The sequence below is a fragment of the Rhinichthys klamathensis genome, unplaced genomic scaffold, assembly GCF_029890125.1.
Source record: "Rhinichthys klamathensis goyatoka isolate OS25496 unplaced genomic scaffold, OSU_Roscu_1.1 h1tg000134l_1, whole genome shotgun sequence".
Classification (NCBI taxonomy): domain Eukaryota; kingdom Metazoa; phylum Chordata; class Actinopteri; order Cypriniformes; family Leuciscidae; genus Rhinichthys; species Rhinichthys klamathensis.
Window position 1 is genome coordinate 322,041 of NW_026606669.1, and position 21,000 is coordinate 343,040.

The 21,000-nt window shown below is 36.7% G+C and overlaps 3 protein-coding genes across 4 annotated transcripts in view; 2 read left to right on the top strand and 1 right to left on the bottom strand.

The window, feature by feature from the left end:
• Positions 1-2,038: 2,038 nt before the first annotated feature.
• On the top strand, positions 2,039-4,898 carry f3b (coagulation factor IIIb). Its single transcript, XM_056256985.1, has 6 exons — positions 2,039-2,201; positions 2,511-2,634; positions 2,795-2,985; positions 3,122-3,300; positions 3,415-3,580; positions 4,370-4,898. Exons 1-6 carry the CDS (start codon positions 2,135-2,137, stop codon positions 4,501-4,503), a joined length of 861 nt encoding a protein of 286 aa, XP_056112960.1. The 5' UTR covers positions 2,039-2,134; the 3' UTR covers positions 4,504-4,898.
• A 1,118-nt stretch (positions 4,899-6,016) lies between these two features.
• abcd3b (ATP-binding cassette, sub-family D (ALD), member 3b) lies at positions 6,017-15,693 on the bottom strand. 2 transcript variants are annotated; one of them, XM_056256977.1, is made up of 23 exons: positions 15,479-15,693; positions 15,254-15,290; positions 15,050-15,145; positions 14,846-14,934; positions 14,377-14,446; positions 13,942-14,039; positions 13,490-13,613; positions 13,313-13,369; positions 11,888-12,030; positions 11,724-11,793; positions 11,570-11,639; positions 11,055-11,152; positions 10,783-10,874; positions 10,530-10,621; positions 9,857-9,926; positions 9,611-9,674; positions 9,422-9,499; positions 9,257-9,322; positions 9,068-9,157; positions 7,135-7,254; positions 6,510-6,614; positions 6,251-6,307; positions 6,017-6,123 (listed from the first exon to the last, which is right to left on the bottom strand). In XM_056256977.1, exons 1-23 carry the CDS (start codon positions 15,583-15,585, stop codon positions 6,046-6,048), a joined length of 1,971 nt encoding a protein of 656 aa, XP_056112952.1. In that variant the 5' UTR covers positions 15,586-15,693; the 3' UTR covers positions 6,017-6,045. The 2 variants fall into 2 exon arrangements, with proteins under 2 accessions (XP_056112952.1, XP_056112951.1); XM_056256976.1 differs by having other exon boundaries at positions 15,050-15,148; positions 15,479-15,692.
• Positions 15,694-16,573: 880 nt separating this feature from the next.
• Positions 16,574-21,000, top strand: part of arhgap29b (Rho GTPase activating protein 29b) — a 38,525-nt gene continuing 34,098 nt past the window's right edge. Inside the window, exons 1-2 of the mRNA XM_056256970.1 lie at positions 16,574-16,707; positions 18,254-18,604. Coding sequence (XP_056112945.1) covers positions 18,334-18,604 — 271 coding nt within the window. The 5' untranslated portion in view covers positions 16,574-16,707; positions 18,254-18,333. The remainder of the gene's footprint in view (positions 16,708-18,253; positions 18,605-21,000) is intronic.

Below are 21,000 nucleotides of genomic sequence, written 5' to 3' on the forward strand. Positions count from 1 at the left end.
GAAGGACACACGAGTGGAACTTCTGACTGAAAGAAAAGCCTTTTTGAGAAGACCTGCTTCTCATGGAAATTTAAAAATGGGGAAAATTATTATTTGCATAATTTGTGCAGATACTATAAATAGGCCTAAAGTATTTTCACTTCACATAGTCAGATCATACTATTAAGAATCACATGTATTCATTTATTTAAATGATTTATATTAGGCTACAACTGAAAATACATTGCAAATAAATCTGTTTGGGTGATTGTTAGCTAAACACAACTAAACTGAATTAAGATTGTAATCTTAATTCACAGCCTAAATGCTGTTAAAACAACACAGAAATGTGCAATGACTAAATTAACCGCTGATATAGCAACAAAAAAAAAAACTAGCATAGCCTAGATGCAGACGTCTATTAGCGTTTGTCAAAAGTTCTAAAAGACGTGAGCTTGGATTTTGGATTATCTTCATGAAACCGGTACCCGGATAACCATATATGGTTATAAGGTGCGCGTTACGCTAGATGCCCAGCCAGTGACAAAACCCCAAAGTTAAGAAAGGGGCGGAGCTACATTCGTGACTCATGACGAGTGTGTGTCCTCTGTGGCTGGCAACAGCACTAGAGCTGAGAGTTAGTGATGGGAAGTTCGGTTCTTTTCCGCGAACCGGTTCTTTCGGACAGTTCGTTTCAATGAACCGGTTCAAAAAACCGGTTCACCAGTTCTTTTACGTCCTCGCGTAATGACGTCAATTATATCATCCCGGCGGATAAAAATACTTTAAATTAAAGGCATTTGTAATCATAACTTCACTTAAATAATAGTACTCATCGTCATAATCCTCTTGGATAAGTGTCTTACATTTACATCTTGCAAACGAACCCTGTAGTCTACAGGCGATGTGCAAACGCGGATGTTTAACATGTCTTTAAAAAAGTGCATAAGTGGTCTTCATCATTTTATTTGTAATAAACTTACATTTCGCCGAATACGGCCCCTCATTTAAGTCCTCGGTTCACCCGTGCTGCGTGCTCATCAGCACATCATCAGTTGGCCAAATGAAAGTTCTGTTTAAAGACGGTGCTATCACGCATGCTCAGTATCTCCAGCTCATCGGTTCTCCGTATCGAACATGTCCGAAAGAAACAGTTCTGTACTGGTGATTCAAGAACTGCAACAACCAGTTCTTGACTCGAGAACCGTAGCATAGGCCTGTGTGCTGAGCTGAGAACTGCTGAAACCTGAATATACAGTCGACAAAACTAAAAAAATCGATGTATGTCTTTCTTCTCCAATATGTTTAATACGTTATGTTTTAACACATTATAAACATTTACTAAGCAGTAGTGTGCAGTGTGCACCATTAAAACTTTGGCAAGAGTTTACATCAACTATTTATATCAACTTACTTAGAAATTAAATGAGCTGTTCCTGAAAATATTATTTTAATAAATGTTTAGTTTGACAGTTTTACAATCCATTCATTGTGTTTCCAAACTTTAAAATAATACAGTGATAATACAGTAATTATGTGATAAACATGTTCCCAACATGTTTTTTTTATTACACTTACTGACGTTCAACTAAATAAATACTTAAGAAAGGTACATTTCCTCCCTCAGAAAAAAATTGCACGCATGCTCAGCTCATCGATCAGTTGTTCTCATTATGTCGAACGTGTCCGAAAGAAACAGTTCTCGGTTCTGTACTGTGATCCGATAACCGCTGTACATGTGCGTTCGGTAGTACGCGCATGCGCAGTATCAGCTGCTCGTGCTCATCACTTCTCTCAAAAACAACACGTTTCAAACTGTTGGATTTACTGGAGTGAAATATACTCCGGGATAATGGTTTATTTCGAGTCAGAGGGACTGTCAGGCATGTCTGAAAGTGAGTAACCTTAGTGTGTATCAACACTGACGCAAGACGCGAACTGTTTCGAACGATTCAGTCCGATTTAGTGTACTGGTTCGACCGGTTCACTAAAAAGAACCGGTTCAAAAGAACGATTCGTTCACGAACCGGCCATCACTACTGAGAGTTCCCACTCACTATAAAAACGGCTCATTAGTGGAAGATTTGATTGACCAACGCTCCTCAGAGGGATTCATTGGATTCAATATTTTACGCCTAAATTGCTATCACTAACGATGGACAGCATGACTGTAATATTTTCGGCACTTTTTGCCTGGTTTACCGTCGTAAACGGATCCCCAGGTAAGAAATCTGGGTTTTATGGATGTTTATTTAAAAAAAAAAAAAAAACATCAACAACTGTAAACGAATACAAATGTAAACCGTTTACTTGTAAGTTACTGTTTAAGTTACTAGTATGGCAGTCTGTAGTATAGTATTGTACAGTACAGCATGCATGGCGCAGTAACTTATAGTAGCCTATCTGTGAACTTCAGATGAGTAACGTTAGTTTTGTTGTATCTCAAGGTTTGGTTGTAATGAAAACCAGAGAAAGCAGAATGATGTGTTTCATAATGTATTGTTCTGACTGATCTCCTCTGTCTCATTTAGCATCAGTGCAAGTGGGCAAGCTTACCAAAGCCAAAAATGTGTCGTGGTCATCGTACAATTTTAAAACAATCCTATCATGGGGACCTAAACCTGTCAATTACACATATACAGTTGAATTTTCAAGGCAAGTACACTAATATTTAACCACCATGACTTTGCTTTGGTGTTTCTATTAATATTCTTTTGTGATCAACATTCAACACAAAATAATATAAATGTGTATGTGTACACATGAATGAAACCCTATGGCATGTGATCCTAACCAACATGTTTTTTCTCTTCAGAGTTGGTAAGGACAAACAGAGAAACCCTCACTGCATCAAAACCACTGAGACCGAGTGCGACCTGACCAATGAATTAGACATAAAGGGGGTTTATACCGCTGAAGTGCTCTCAGAGTCCCTGCGCGGGATGACTTCTGACCATGTGGAGCCTCCATTCACCAGGTCGAAGACATTCTGCCCTTATAATGACAGTGAGTGTCCAACCATGCATTCTCAACCTGCATACCAGAATATGCTAGAGTTCAAAAATATTACTTCATTCATCGAAATTCAACAAATATTGATTTAAAGGGCAGTTGTTCTAATAATTTTGATCTGTTCCTGTAGCTTTAATTGGAAGACCCAAGTTCACGTTGACGATGAGTGAGGACAAGAAGATTGTGCTGATCATACATGACCTCATCACAGCTCTGCACAAAAATGGCAAATCTCTGAACATCCGTGACATCTTTAAGAAAAATCTCAAGTACCAGATTACGTACAACAAGGCTGGAAGCACGGGAAAAGTGAGTGTTGGCACGTTTACCAGCCAAAGAAACTAATAAAGATTTAATGGCATGCGTTTCTTCTTTAAATGCCCTCCGACTTTGCAATTCTCACATTGTTTTGTTTGTTTACAGAAAATACGAACTGTGGATGAGAGCAGAGCAGATTTTAGGCTAGATGAGGGTCAGAGTTACTGCTTCAGCGTGGCTGCATATATCCCTTCCCGTAAAGGAGACAAGATGTTCGGAGAGTGGAGCCTCCCCAAGTGCTCGGCACAGGAGCACAAGACCCTTTTTGAGGGTAAGTTTAAACAAGACTTCACAATTTTGCCTTACTGAATTTTACTGGGATGTTGCATTCATTTGAGAGACAGAGGAAGGCGACAAAGGGGCATCCAAGTATTCTAAATGATTCAAGTTTTGCTCAAAGATTTAGTTGTCTAGAATTCCTGTGTTTTGGAAAACAGGAAGGTTGTTAAGCATGAAGAGGCCAGCTCAGGGTTAGCTTGGAGAGTAGAGGAGGGAGGATGATGCACTCTGACATTACTCAGAAACTGACCAGGGAAAGACAGCTGGGCTCAACTGACTTCATCTAGTTGTGTGGGACTAAATTAAATATATAAAATCTATATATTTTTAAAGATTCATTTAAATTTAAAATATATATATATATATTTCACAATTCAAAAATAAAACCAATGATTCAAGGTTGATGTTTTATCTATGAATTAATAAAAAAAAAATTAATTCATGATTTAGATTAGTGTATATATATATATATATAATTTAAAAACATTTTATAAAGTCATTAAATTGAAAGTTTTGTTGAATGGTATTTAAAATAAAAAAATCCAAACCATTGAAACTAACAATACAAATAGTTGATGAACTTATTTATCACTGGACCTTTATACAAACTAGCACAGAACCGTTACATGAACTGGATTTGAGCAATAACTTAAATTCTGTGTCAGATTGGCATTTAAAATGGCCAAAATGCCATATAGCTAAGCTTTCCACTATTATTCATTATATACTCTGTAGTTGTAATATCTATGATGAATAAAATTCCTTTTTTCTTTCTTCATAGAGTATGAACCTGCTGTGATTGGAGGAGGAGCAGTCATTATTCTGGCTTTTGTAATTGCTGTAATCGTTCTGATTGTGGTGTGCTGTAAACGAGCACAAAGACAAAAAATTACGGCCAAGGAAGCCATAGTCTAGAGAGGAATCCACCATTTCTGCTGATCAAGCTCAAAACGGGACGCACAGCTGGACTGTAACCGTTTTTGCTCTGGGAGGGACCGGTGTGTGCGTAGCACACCTGCAGTGCAGCACTGGACTGGTTTCTATGAAACACTAACTCTACACGATATGTTATACATATCAGACTTTTGCTTTTATTTTATTTTTTATAAACTAATAGAACAGTGTATTAGTTTATTAAACTGCCATATTTATTATTTTCTTTAGAAATACATGGGTATTAGCTGCTGTGTGTGTGTGTGTGTGTATATATATATATTTATATCTAGATGGAAAATATTTAATGTGCATAATATATTTTTTAAATGTAACTGATACTTCATTGAACTTTAAATAAATTATTAAGTTATTAAGTGTGTTTTTTTTAAGAGGTAGCAAAACAAAACTCCAGGATTTAGTGGCATCATTGAGTTATGCTGTGTAATGACTTGTGTAAAAGGAGTTACGCAATCAAAAATGAGGAAGAATGCAGCAGAATATGCTCTTTTGGGGGAGTGATTCCTTTTTTCTTTTCCATTTTTGTTTAAACAAAAATCCCCAATAACTACAAAAAAAAAAACTTGTTCAGATTGTGAAACACAATTTGAGAATTAAAAGGATACTTTTTGTTTAAACAAAAAACCCAAATGACAAGGAAAGCTTGTGCAACACTATCTGACAATTAAATGGAGCAGAGACACTTAATATTCTTGCATTCTCGTCTCAGTAGCTCACCCTTGTGGTCAGCTACAGTAAGGATGAGAAAAGTCTTGTATTTTTCTATTAAAGACTTTGACCTTAAACAAGAAATAAAGTGAAATGCAAACAAATGTGCATATGTGAATGTCAAAACCAAATAAGTATAAAAAAAAAAAAAAATCTTGTACAAAACAATGTGGGATTAAAATTAATTCCAGGTTTCTTTTCAAATAATCACACAGATTTGATTGTATGTTTTGTAATTCAGTAAAACATGTCTGTAAGGCACTATGTATACACGTATATAAATATCCAATAGGTTCTCAAACATATATTATTAAGCTTCATTATATCTTAAAATTAATTTTCCATAAAATTAAATTCAGAAAGACAGCTCATTACACTTAAATAATACAGTTTCCATGGTGTTATGATGAACTCATTATTGTACCAGTGGCATGCAACAGTGTTATTTACAAACATAAATCAAGTACCAACAACAAATATCACTACTTTATAATACAAATGCTTGATTTTTAAAAGAATATCAAACCCAGTTTTATTCCTTACCACAGATAACCTCTCCCTGAGAGATCTTTATCCACAGAGTTACAATCCTTTCCCTCAGACGAAGAAAAGCAGTTATATTTAACATCTTATAATATAAAGAGAACTCCAGAATATTGCTTCAGATCCACATTTAGTACCAATAGGCCTCATTCATAACACGAGCAGAGCAAATCTCTGCGTAAAACCATTCTTGCAGAAATTTAACTGAAAAAACTTTAATGATTTGCTCATGAATAAGGCCCAAAGTTATTATTATGATCCAAACTCCACTGTTTCCTTTGAGATGGATTTAAACTCGTAGTTTCCTCTTCCATCCATCTGCAAATAATACTGTAGAAAAGAGAAACCATGAGGTTTAAGACTTCACCGCACATTACTTTTTCAGTTTTACTTTATTTTAGTACTTTCAGTTTTCTAATGAATCCTGCCAACTTTATGATGGAAGACAAGATTGTACCTCGTGGTGCTTCCATAGAGATTTCCTATGGGAGACTGTGAACAGTGTGATGCCAACCTAAAGGAGAAAACAGATGATTCCAGCTGAGCTCAGGGAGACAGATGTTCCTGTATATGGAATACATTCCTGACTTCCTCACTTCTGTCACAGAAAATGAGCATGGTGGGGTGACCACTTGCTGGCTCACTGTACATAACTTCTCTCCCCCCCACCAAACATTTTTGCATTCATTGTGAATAAGACGATGACACCTGACTACCTTTCGACAGTGGCTGTAGATGAAGTCCTCCACATCAACGCTTACAGCACTGGTGCACTCATCCAGAATAGCAAACTGGGGCTTGTGGTAGAACAGACGAGCCATCTGTGCAATTCAATATAGAGTTAAGTTCCTCAAGATATGAACATTTGGGCTTTCTGATCTTATACAGGCCACATTAATATCTGTCTCTGTCTCACCCTAAAGAGAGTGATGTTTCAGGTTTAAAGTCACCATGATATCAAAATGGACAATTCTTGTTTTTATTATAGATTATTTATATTTCACAGATTTCTTTTTTTATGCATGTGTCCTCATAATCTTTAATCAAAATAACTTCCCCTCCCTCTTGCAGCAACAAATCATCTCTTCTCTTCTCTGATGATGTTTACTGGTGTGAGGGCGGGACAACCTGTCACTCACATGACATCAGAGCAATAGCAAACCACAACCATCCAATCAATTCCCAATGGACAAAAATCAAGTCCCGCCCTACATTTTTTGTTGTTCGAAAAGCCGTTTCACTCGAATATACATCACAATAAGGAAGAAGAGAGAAACGACTATGGCAACTTCCATTTCATGCCTACTTTAAAAAAGAGATAATACAAGAATTAGAGCTTACAGCCATCCTCTGCTTTTCTCCGCCACTGAGGACATCCATCCAGTCCTGCACACTCTCCCAGCTGCCCTCTCTGTCCAGGATATGTCCCAGCTGGACATTGTCCAGATATTCCTTAAGCACCTGACCACAATTACACAATATATAATAACAGTAACACTACAGTTTACTAATCAAGTACATTACTTAAGGAACAGTTCACCCAATAATTACAATTTTCCTCAATGTTTATTCACTCAAAACCTTTTTTCCTTCTGTGAAACACAGTGAGACATTTAGCAGAATGTCTAAATTCATTGTTCGGTTTCATAAAACGAAAGTTGACTGTCAAGCTCCAAAAAAAGAACATAATAAAAATAGTCTATATGGTTTTTGCATTATATTCCAAGTCTTTCTGAATTCATATGATAGTGTTGTTTGAGAAGCAAACTTAACATACAAGTAACATGCACACATTTTATGCTGCTTTCTGTACTTTTTGGAGCTTCAATCAACATGTGGGTGAATAAATAATGACAGAACTTTCATTTTTAAGTACGTTACTGTTTTAAAGTGATAGTTCACCAAAAAATCTAAAGTCTAAACCCGTAAGTCTTTTGTTCATTTTCAAAACACAAATGAAGATATTTTTAATGAAATCTGGGAGATTTCCTTCCCTCCATTGAAGGTCTATTACTCCAAAACTTTTTACTCTACGAAAAGTTCATAAGGAGATCGTAAAAGTAGTCTATATGAATCGAGCAGTTTAAGGGTGTATTCACACCTGCCTTGTTTGGTTCGATTGAATCGAACTCTAGTTCGTTTCCCCCCTTGGTGCGGACCTTTTGGGCAGGTGTGAATACAGCAATCGAACTCGGGTGCGGACCAAACAACCGAACCGAGACCCAGCTGAAGAGGTGGTCTCGGTACGGTTCCAAACGAACTCTGGTACGGTTCGTTTACGGTGTGAACATGAACCGACCCAATTGCAAGAAAGCACTGCGCCTTTGAGTTAACAGGCTTTCCGTAGTCGGAGTTGTGTTATGGGAAAGTGATCTGTTGTAGCCTAATACATTACATCCGTTGCGCGTCTTTCTGCGCGTCGTGTGTGCATCATTGGAATGGATGAATGAATGAGTGTGTGCATCAGGACATTCACATACAGAGCGTTCTCTTTAGTCTAATCGCACATAGATGCAAAAAAAACAAAAACATTTGCAGTTCATTTAATGTAACGATAGTTACAATACCAGGATGATGCTGCGCTAATTTACGTTAAGCCTTTTTTGCACTTCCTGATTTCCCTACTTGAGAATCCTTGTCCAAGGAATGGACGACCTTAGCACACGTGTGGTTTTGTTCACAAATTTTGGTTCACTTGCAAAAAGAGCAGTGTGAAAGCGAACCGTACCAAAAAAAAAAAAATTATTTGGTCCGGACCAAAGCAAGTGAAGACACGATCGTTTTATATGATGAATAGATTTAATATATAAACAACTGATCAACGCACATACGTACCTAGAGCACATCAAACATGGTCAACAGGAGTTCAAATGAGAACAAACCTCATCGGTTCTCACACGTCAAGCAAGTACATTTGAGCTTCCGTTCTCTATGTTTGTGCACTGTTCATCAATGTTTATATGTGAATAAAAGTTAATTAAATTTGTTCATCATGTCACTTTTGAAGACTTGGATTAAACCGTTTGATTTATATGGATTTCTTTTGTCATCTATTTTCTTTAATAATCTCTTTAAAGCAACAAAGTTTTGATGGAATGGACTTTCAGTGGACGGACAGAAATGTATTTTTTTGTATTTTGAAGATAAACAAAAGTCGTCTGGATTTTGAACAACATCAGGGTGAGTAAATGATGACAGAATTTTCATTTATGGGTGAACTATCCCTTTATCACATAACATCTAATTTTGCTGTCCATTTGATTATAAAACTCACCCGATCAGATATTCCTTTCTTCTTTTGGTCTTCATGTGTGTCTGGATAAATCACCTGATCTCTGAGGGAACCCAGTGTCATGTAGGGCCTCTGAAGAAAAATACAAACAAATGAACCTGGAAAATATATAGGAGAACATTTTCACATTTAACCTGCTGGCATGAAAGACCTCAGTGTGAAAATGCCCACCTGAGGAACATAGAAGAGCTTCCCTCTCTCTGGTTTTGTGAGCTGTCCTCCATACAAAGGCCACAGCTTGGGAAGCAAAGAAAGACAATGTAAGTCAACAACAACAACAATAAAAAACACTGAGGTTTGTAAAGACACATAATTCTGCTGAAGAACAGCTCTGACCTCTCCCAGAACCCTGAAGAGGGAACTCTTCCCACAGCCGTTGGGCCCACAGACCAACACATTTGTCCCAGATGACACCTTAATGCAAGGAGGGAAGATGGCAATTACCAAAACCAGATCGCAAAACCCTGTTATACAATCTAAAAAACAAATTTAGACTAAAAAACATTTTATTTATGGAGCAGTTACCTCAAAAGACAAGTCACGGATGAGAATGTCTCCATTGGGCGTCGCTAAAGGTATGTGTTCAAACCTGTGGATGAAAGGATACAGCTCAACTTGAAACACCGATGATACGCTGGTCAGACACGACATCCACATTCAGAAAAATAAACAAATAGGTCTTTGGTACTGAGGATTACACAAACGCATAAATGCTAAGTAGCTAACTATGATGGCTTGACTGATGTTTTGTTTAGTTTGTACGTAACTTACTTGATAATGTTGTCTGCGATGATGATTTCACCTCTCCCAGGGATAAGAGGGATTTTCTCTACTGCTGCATCTGTGAATTTTTATATATATTTATAAAATTCAAGCCAATATATATATTTTTTAGGGGAAGGGGTTATCTTAAATTAAAAGTTAAAAATCTTAAATACTTTTATTCAGCAAGGATGCATTAAATTGATCAAAAGTTACAGTAAAGACATTTATAATGTTACAAAATATTCTATTTCAAATAAATGAAATAGAACTTTCTATTCATGAAAGAATCCTGAAAAACAAATTGTACATAACTGTTTTCAACATTAATAATAATGATGAATGTTTTTTTGAGCATCATATCAGCATATTAGAATGATTTCTGAAGGATCATGTGACACTTAAGACTGGAGTAATGATGCTGAAAATTCAGCTTTGCATCACAGGAATAAATTACATTTTAAAACGTAAAAAAATAGACATTTTCAATTTTAATAATATTTCACAATATTACTGTTTTACTCTATTTTTGATCAAATTAATGCAGCCTTGGTGAGCATTTTACTGCAAATTAGCATTTGTACGGTATTATTAGTTTACAATTCATTGAGACATCTCTATGTCACAAATTCATAAAATGCTTCAAAAGAAAACAAAAAACACAACGCACAATAATCCAGACCTTTGCTTTGCTGTGTAATCATGGTCCGTTCATATTTGCCTGAATTCAGCTCCTTAAGGACATCCTGAATTTCTGTGATTCGGGCAGTGAACCTAATAAAAGGATTCAGATTGCAGATAAACACACTTATACTGATACCCTTTATTAAAAAGCCGATAAAAGACAGACGGTAAGTGAGCACTAGCAAGTGTAGAGATGATGGATGGCATGAGGACCAAGCAATGAATGAATGTACTGAAGGCAGAGCACTCACCCAGACAGTCTGGTCATCTCTCTGCCTGCCAGGACGATCCTTCCCAGGGCCTGTGCCAAACTTATTAACATCCGCCCACTCTGGTAGTAGTCCTGCAGCGGAAAACAAACAGAGAAGAACTTCTATCTTCTGTGCAAACATTTATCTAAGGAAATCCTTATTGACCCAATAAAGCGATTTTCCAAAGACAATTCAATCTGGAGAGATCAAAGGTCAGTAATTACAAGCAATATATTATCTGGATTTCTTTGTCTGTGTTCATTCATACTCACTTCCAGTCGCTCAGCGTATGAGCTGTTCAGATGCCGTTGGTTTGTGACGTCCAGGAACGACCGACTGATAACCAGGTAACCCACCACCATGGCTATGTCTACAGAATCATCAGAAATTGTGTCTCCCATGAAAGATTCTTTAAATTTATCTTAATGATCCTTTCATACTAGGGCCTGTATTAAAAATACTCTACGTAAGTCTACTTTTAAAGTCAGCATTGCCATTTTCAGCCTATTTTACTTTTATAATGTGACATATTTCCAAGTGAAACATTTTCAAAAAGAAAAAAAATGGATCGAGACCTGAATTTGACTTTGATATAATCATATACTACATCAATTACATATGGATTGAGGTTTAGAAAGAAATTATTTGAACAAATGAATTGCTCACAATAAGATCTGAAACATGCATTAAACAGTACAAAGCGCCAAATTTGATCCATGTTGACCTTGCTGAAATTTAATTTGGATCATTCTGCTGCCACCTTCAGTAGTAGGCTATTTCTGCTTACATTTGGCTATGATGCTGTCCACGACACCCATTGAGAAACGAAAGTGTATGAAGCGATTCAAGTGGTCCACCTAAATAAACAAGAAGTCTGATTGAAAGTTATACTAACATTGTATATGGATTAGATAACGGATAGCTATTTTTATTTTCCTCACCAGTTTCTGAAAGGATCCAATAATGGTTTGCTTTTCTCTCCTGTCGCCGTTGTAGAACGCGATCTCCTCGCTGAAATATTATGGAGAAATCATGCGTTTTTCTTCAAAAAATACCTCAGGAGACAAACAGCCAGACAAAGAGATGGAGGCCTATAGATGCATACCTGTTAGTGATGAGACGAGAGTTGACATATCTGTACTCCCCCTCATACTTTTGCTCGGTTATGGTCATCTTGCCAATCGGCCTGCGCAGTCTGGTCAGGATCAGACCGGAGAACAACAGATAGCTCAGCATACAAGCAGGGCCCTACAGAGGAGCAGGAAGATGCTTCAAACACCGTGGGGACTGAGGCACTAAATTACTAATGAATTACACCTAACACTGTTTACCGGCTAAGTAATTAATCATCATAATTTAACGGTATCCCTCGAAAAAATAAAGTGAGGGAAAACTCTTCATTTTTCTGTAATTTAATTAGTTACTTCTGTTATAATTGCATGAAATACTGTAAAGACTATAGAAAAATTCTATATAAAACCATAGCGGAATTAAAATCATATTTTAACATCAAGTGTTAAAATGTATGTTTTAAATGTAACTTTCTTCCTTTAAATACTTAGAGTCAGTTCAAGAATAATTTATGCGATTTTATATTATTTATTTGGATCATGTTTTATTTTCATGTCTATCCTTGTATCCTTGGTCGAGTCTAATATGGGATTTAGGAAGTAAATAGAAATACTTTTTAGAGAGAGTAATTAGAACAGTAATCTAAAGCCCTATTCGGATGGGACTAGTTTTCAAAACGACGTTTGAGTTTCAATTCTTATCACTGGATGTCTGTGATTTCACATACCAGTTCGACTAACATCTCTGTGTTTATTACAGTGGTGGGAGTGTGTGTTTTCTAGACGTGGGCATTCCAGAAGGTCATGTGCTGTGCTTACGTGCATCACGTATGACGTATATGTCTTAAGTTATTATTTATTGATATCATTTTAAATTATTTGAAAACCCTATTTAAGTAAATTTCACGAGTTTATAGAAGTGGCTGTTTATAATAAACCCACATAAGTGAGCAGCGAAATCTAGACAAGCATCTTACTCTTACCTGACACTGATATTAAAATGGGAAGTCTTTGCATTTTTTTTTTTCTCTATTTATTAATTTTATAATCTTATTTATTCGTCGAATACCATCCAGATTGAAATGAACGCATGCTGAACTGAAGATTGGTGTGCAAACGGTAGCTCAGGTAGGTCAAAAAACCCCAAGAGGAGAAGCGTTAGGATAATACAACATTCGCATTCAGACGGGATTAGCATTCCCTGAGATCATTTTTCCAGAGGGTAAAAGTCGCCGTAATCTTTACTGACATTGTCCGTAATGAATACAGAGATGGCACATTCGGACTGGACTAAAATCACTGAGAAGCCCTGGTAATAATTACCCCACATCTCCATGTAAAATCCCATCCGAATATGGCTTAATATACTGCTGAAGATGTAATTATTAGCTAGTAATTAATTACTTTTTTAGAGTACCTTACACAACACTGCTGGTAAATTACTTAAAACTGACACTTACAAGAGTACCAATGGCTGTGTTGAGTTTGCAGATGTAGATTAATATGTCTAGTAGAGGCTGGAGGAAAAAGAAAAATAATCAGGAAATCTCAAACTGAAGACATCTTAATATATGGTTCAGAATGACCAAGGATGTGTTCTTTTTTGCTGTAACAGAGTGAGTGTTGCTCTGTGTTACCTTGCTAACATTGGAATAGAGGTCCACCACACTGTTACAGAACTTCTCCACATCTTGGGTTATCAGCTGGTCTGGGTTGGCAATGCGGTTGTCTAAGTTGCCAATCTGATAGTATGTGAACCCCCTATTGTAAGATATAGTGTTGTAAAACATACAGCAGTGCTTTTCTAGTGAAGAATTACACTTATAATAGTTACTTTTAAAAGTAATGCTTTATAATATTACGCTAATCTCCCCAAAACTTCACTAATTATGTTACTTAATTACTTTTTTGGAAAACGAAACTGAATTTTGAATGGCACAACCCTGATTTCTGTATTTGACTGTATAAGGGAAAAAAATGCTAATAGAGTTAACTAAAAATGGATATGAACAGAAAATGGACAGAACAGAAATATGATAAGGCTGGATTCAATTTAAGCATCATTCACCAGTTGACGAAAATCACTTACGTCAGGTAGTCATTGTAAAGTTGATTGGTCAGTCTTACTCTGAAGCACAGCTTCAGTTGGTCGAGTCCCAGCTTTAAGAAGTTATTCACTAGAGCTATCTGATGAGTCACACAAAAAGACAAAAAACATTTTTCTCAAATAAATCTGTATGAAATACATAGTTAAAGAAAAAACAACAGGTACTAAAATATGTAAATACATTACCTTTAAATAATGCATAATTACCCTGTTTATTATATGCTAACTACATTTTAATAACTAGAACAAATGATCTATGTTATGATCACTTTATTAAAAAATAGCCTCAAATATTTAATACTGAAATGAATTAAACATTATGTTATCATATAAATTATATGAATGGCGTGTCAAGCTAATTTGGACACAGTTCAAATAGGACAAAGTTTAAAATTGTGCAAAGTTTAGTCCACTTACAAAAGGCATGACTGTGATAAAGTTGACCAAGTGTCTTTTGAAAGCAGTTGTCGAGCGTCCAATAATTGCACTGCAAACCACACACACACACACACACACACACACACACACACACACACACACACACACACGCATTGAATAACAGTCATTGAGTGCATGTAGTCGGTACACATTACAAGAAAAACAGGACAGACAGCATTTAACTGATCAGGCATGTTCCACTAGCAATGGCACCCAGATGTATTCATACCACTGAGAAACACACTGGACTACAAATACAACAAATATAGGAAAAACTTCTAATAAACATTCATAATCATTATTTAAGATCAGGTGAGATTAATATACAAAAACATCCCCTAATGTTAAGGAATAATTTATGAAGTAAAAAAAATAATAATGGGAAATTGTGATCATGCAGCTATAACGGCATGTGGCAAATGTGATCAAAGATCTAAAATGTTCATACCTCTCAATCATGGTCCCATTACGGATCACCCAGACATCGCAGTAGGTTCTGGCCATGAGCATGGCAGCAATCAGAAGCAAATATCCTGACTAGGATAGAAAACAACCAATAATGGTTGCTGTAGCCTATATAAAAAAGGTATTTTACCTAGACCACACAGCCAGTGGAAACAAAAAATAAATACATAATAGAAAAAATACTTACCTCTTTGCAAAAGGTCTCTGGCAGCAGGATTTTCATGATATGACAAATACGCCTGAAGAAAACCCTGTCCACAGCAGCCTTGTCTGTCTTTCTATCCTTCTAAAAAAAAATGAAGAAAAAAAATATGAATATATATACACACACTACAAACTCCGATCGTAGATAAAGAATACTACTTAGATTTAGACAAAGGAATATACTTACATCATTTTCCAACAGTGGTTTTGATGCCCCTTTCTCTCTATAAATGAACACGTGGGTAAAGCATGAGAAATCAACAAGCCTTAAAGTAAATCACCTAAAATTTCAATGTAACTCAGAGGCATGTTAACGTCTGAATAAATGAATGCGTCCCATGTCAATGTCGAAGAGGTTACATCGGGCACCGGGTAAATAAATGGCAACAGGCAAACGAAGCAATGATCTTACCCATTAGTTTCCGAAGATAGTCTTTGTTTAATTACGTACACGGCGAACAGCACAGCACCTGCGATGGAGAAATTGCCGGCTGTCAGATGCTTACTAACAGCCGCCATGTTCACTATAAAACCAATCAGGAAGCGACGGCGGGCAACGAAGGACCCACGCAGTGGATTTCCTCCTGTGTTTTTTCACAGCACGTTTCTTAACCGAGAGCTTCTATAAGTGTACACATCCCTAAGAACACACATACACGCATGCACACTCAAACACGGATGTATAGGCTATATAGTGAAACGTTCAGCCGCAAGGTGTCGGCAGAATCACGTCATTCTCCTTAGGCGCAGTCATTTCTTTTGCTTGCTACATGTTTGGTACGTACGGTTTTTGCTTTAGAAACGTTTTTCCTCTTTATTGTGATGTATCAATAATCAGGATAGACTTTAATTTCACCACTACACCCATCATTTCCAGTTATAATGCAATCTAGCTCTTCGTGTAAAGTCTTATATTTAAACCATATTGATAATTTCTATTTATTAAAATGTACAATGTTATGCTTTCTTTTAATTTTTTATAAAAATATAATGTTATTTTATATTGTACATTTATCAGTGTTATTTATTATTATTTAATCTTTTTCATTATTTTGAAAATCAATAATTTGTTAGACCGTTACTGCCATGTTCATTTGTAATTTCGCTTCAGCTTTGCATTAACTGTTGTCTTATATGAAGTGGAACCATACTAACATTATTTAAATATTGGCATTGAATTACTATGTAAAGTTTAAATAAGGTGTCATTTTTAATTGTTCTATAAAAAAACAATAATTAAAAAAAGTCTTTCTTATTCTTTTTTCCTGCTTTATGCTGGACCTTATGACTAGCCTATAAACCCTTATTGTATCTCTAACAGAAATAAAACTATTTATTAGTTTTATACATTTCTATCTACATCACTGAACTACAGTCTCAGAGCAGCACATGTAATTTTGACGAGGAAAACAAGCGGATTGTTCAGGGCACTCCCCCAGCCAATAGGAAGTTGGCTTTGAGGTCATGTGAGTACGTTTTGAGTCAGTCAGTCAGTCACAGTCACTCAGTAAGTTTTTCTCTAGTCAGTTGTGATGTGAACAGCGGTCCGTTGGCGAGCGTCTCATTTCAGCGTATTTGATGTTTTTACAAAGGATTTACCTTCATAATTCTGCGGTATGATGTTCCTAATGACCTATTCAAGTAAGTGCCACTTGTCTGAGACGCTGTAAACAGCAACCAACTGTTAAAGATTTGTAATTGTAAATTGGTTAGCTAGCAGCGCTAAAGTGTAACGTTAACGTAAAGCAGATGAAGTGGAGAAACAGTTAACTCACAGTATTGAGAGGAATTAGTTATTAGATTCGTCAAATCATATGTGCTCGCTTACAGTCGGAAAATAAAATATCTAAATTATATACAGGATTTTAATAATACAGAAGTGATTTGATGCTGATTTCATGCTCTGTTAAATAACCTTTCAAGCCAAAACAACATTTATGTCTGACATAAATCATAGCTGGTCATACTCCACCCAATGTCCGTGTTTTTCCCTATGTCCAGTTCATTTCCTCTCATATCACTGAACACTAGCGCGATGGTTAGTTTTGATTGGCAGGTGTCAAGCCCCTTTTTAAATGATAAAGATCGGTGCATTACTCGCATTCTTCTGCAGCAGACGTGCGTCACGTGTAGACACAAGCAGTCACGTAACGTTAATCACAGAGCTCAAGAAAACAGCGTATGGCCACAAAAATGACATGTGAATGAATGTAAGATGCATTTGTAGATAATGGGGTCAGGTAGTCTGAGGGCTTGTTCCTTGATCATCATAATGATAGTGAAGAGCTCGAAGAGAGCACTTTAGGTGCTGTGGAACCAGGTGCTGGGTTTTAAAATTAAAATACCTGTTTGCTTAGAAAAGTAACTCTAGATAGTTTGATGCATTTATAATATGGCTCGATGTTAACTACCCTTTCAATATGTAAATTAAGAAAAATATGTATTTGAGCTGATGTTTAAAAAAAAAAATCCAAACTAAATTCAATTAGCCTACACTTAACCCAGATCTAAAATCCACCTGAACAAACCTTTTTGCGCTCTTATATACCAATTAAATAAAAAATGCAAAGATAAATAGGAATATGCATTAATATAATTATATGTGCAAACGAGCAACATTTTAACTGCTTTAGGAAAATTTAATTACATCACCAAAATTAATTAATTAATTATTCATCGGGGGAAAAAATCTATAAACACACTAATAGTCAAAAGTTTGGAAACAATAAGGTTTTTAAAAAGAAGTCTCTTTATGCTCACCAAGGCTGCATTTATTTGATCAAAATACAGTGAAATATTATTACATAAATATTATGTTATTGCTAAATTTTCAGCAGCCATTACTGCTGTTAGTGTGTCACGGTTTACCCCAAAATATTAAGCAGCATAAACTGTTTTCAATATTGATAATACTAATAATAAATGTTTCTTAATAAAGAGATATTTCTGGACATTCTGTACATGGAATTGATCATCATGACCTTGTACTACACATTGTGCTTGAATTGAAGATTAACTGCGATTTACAAGGGATGCATTAACTGTTTTGTGTGTACTTTTTATAAATCATTTCAGTCATACACTCTACATTCTGCGCACTTTTATAAATTGTGTACCTGATATTAGGTTCCACTGTCTTTGTATGCTTACTTTAGCTGTTAATGATCATTAGCTTTTTCTCCCACAGTGCCCTCAGCTCTCCACTGGCAGGCGGGCCCTTGGATCTGCGGCTGATGCGGCTCAGTAACGGCAGAAGCGGCTGCTGGAATGTTCCGTCAGGGCAGCAACAGTGGGAATAAGCGCTTGGCAAGCGGTGCTCGTCTCTCCCAGCCCAACATCCCTGTGTCCCCGTCACCCGGGTCCAACAAAACACAAGAAATGGGCCGCAGCTCTAAGACGAACCCCCTCGATGCAATGGGCCTGGACCATACCATCACCGCCCCAGGAGGAGACCCTGAATACATCATGCAACTGGTCAATGATGTGCGCAAGTTTTCTGACGTGCTGCTGAGCCTAAAGGAGGCTTTTCACTCCAAAGGTGAGGTTCTACCTAAAGCTGCTGTCTGTAACTTTTGGTGCTCTAGCGGTAAAAAAAACAGAACTGCAGAACAATGTAGCCGGAACTACTTCTCTCTGTTTATGTCTATGAAGAGTCACGCAGGTACTGGGCTACTCCGCAGTGGTACGACCCGAACCAGACTAAAATAGTCCGAATATAAACACTTATTATAGATGTACCCTAGTGATTCAGGATAAGAAAACGGATTCATGATGTACTCGCTTATTAGCTGTAAAGTTACGGACTGCAGCTTTAACTTTTGCTACTATAGATGCTTCCAAAAGCGTTTTGGTGCATTTCAGCTGTGGTTGATCGTGTGGTATGGCTGTTTATGACGTATCAGCTTCTTCTAAATGTGCATATGGGTCAGTCGTGTCAGCCCACACTGATGTAGAAGTTGTGTTAGTGTTCCTCATTCCCATCACTGGAGGAGTGCCACGTCTGTCAGGATGCCACGGGTAAACTCCTGGCCACCCTGCTGAGAGTGCTTCTTTTGTGCTGCACAAGGCATCTCTGAAATTTGCCTGCTTCTGGTAAACACCCCCCCCCCCCACACACACACACACACACATACACCCACCTCCCCCCCCCCCCCCCCCCTTATAGATATGACTGCACATGATACACAGAGTCTGTTGTTGGTTATTCCTGTTTGCTTTATCAAGGTACAGTACTTTATGGGAAACTATGTGTTCCTGTTCTGCATTATTGGAAACCGCTAGAAGATGATGTCCCTGTTAGATCCTTCCTTTTAGAGAAAAGTTGAAAGAATGAAAGGCCTTCATTATATAGGCATGCACAGTAAAAAAAACAATACAGCATTTATGACAGAGCTGTGGAGTATAGATAGTGGCTGGCCAATTATGTTTTGTGGTCTGTACACATTTAAATACTTTCCCATCTAAGAATAGCCAAACCGTCCCACCCCCAGCAGGGAATTATGATGCTTTTTATTCTTTGCAAAAAGCATTTCACCACTTAAAATGGTGGTCACTGGCTAAACAAGTGTGGTAACTATAGATTTGCTATTTCTGCCAAATTATGTTTATGTACACTGAAGGTTTAAATCAAAGTAAATACATTTATATTTATATTTATAGCCTACATTATATTATACATTTAAAATATTTATATTTCAAATAAATGTTGTTCTTTTGAACTTTCTGATTATCAGACAATTCTGGAAAAAAAAATGTATCATGGTTTTCTCAAAAAATAAAAAGCATTATTTTTTGATTATCAAATCATATTATAATGATTTCTGAAGGATCGTGTGACACTGAAGACTGGAATAATGATGCTGAAAATTCAGCTTCGCCATCACAGGAATAAATTCCAATTTAATATATAGAAAAACAGTTATTTTAAATTGTAATAACTTTTCAAAAATTGTCTACAAAAAAAGAGATTTCTTTCAAAAACGTCAAATTCTTACAGACCCCAAACTTTTGAATGGTGTCGATGGTGTAGATAAACTGATTGTATTTGCGTTAATCAAACTCTAGTTTGCCTCTGCATTGTGCGCATGCTTCAAAAAGGTGGAGGTGATGCAGAAAAACGCATATTTTAATCCTTCAGTTGCTCAAATGTGCTTTGTGTTAATATACTTTACAGACAGATGAACACTCGCCTACACAAAATCCTGCTGTAGCTTGATTATCTGTGAACATACTTCATGTAATTTTCACATGAAATTACACAAATTATAAATTACATTTTTATTAGCTTTTCATTTTATTAGCATACTTTTGTAATTTGTACATAATACATGTTGCCAAAAAATTAGGCTACAGGAAGTGGGTTGTGGTGGAAAAAAAACATTCTCAAAAGAGGCTTTTGCACAACTGTATTATAACTTCAATGCTTTATTTGACAAGTGTGGCGGCTGCTGACTACGGAAACTTAACACAAATACCAGCAAAACAAATGGATTGCGTAATCTCTATAATCCGGAGATTTGGTGCATATTTGCTGAATATGAGCAGTTAATTCTCTTTCCCAGTAGCTCAATCAGTGCAGTCTGCCTAAAAAAGGATTCTACCTGCTTTTATTTCAAATGTTAAACTGATAAATGAGACACTTCACACCACCCTCTGTCAAGCAGCCCGGTGACACTTCCCACAAGCACATGCTTTTGACCTCCCCTCTCTCCCACTGCCCTGTTCCCTCTCAGCAGAGGAGATGCTCACTGACCCTCTAAATGTATGGATTCAGTCTGTCTGCACAGGGATTGATCATCACACAGCTCTGCTCACCTCCCTGACTGTTATTTTACGCTAGCTATGATCTACAATTCAGCCAAGAGGAACGCTACAGGAACTCATCCGCGGGCTTATTTGCTCTGCATTCTGAATGCACGTCACGTTGAATTTCTG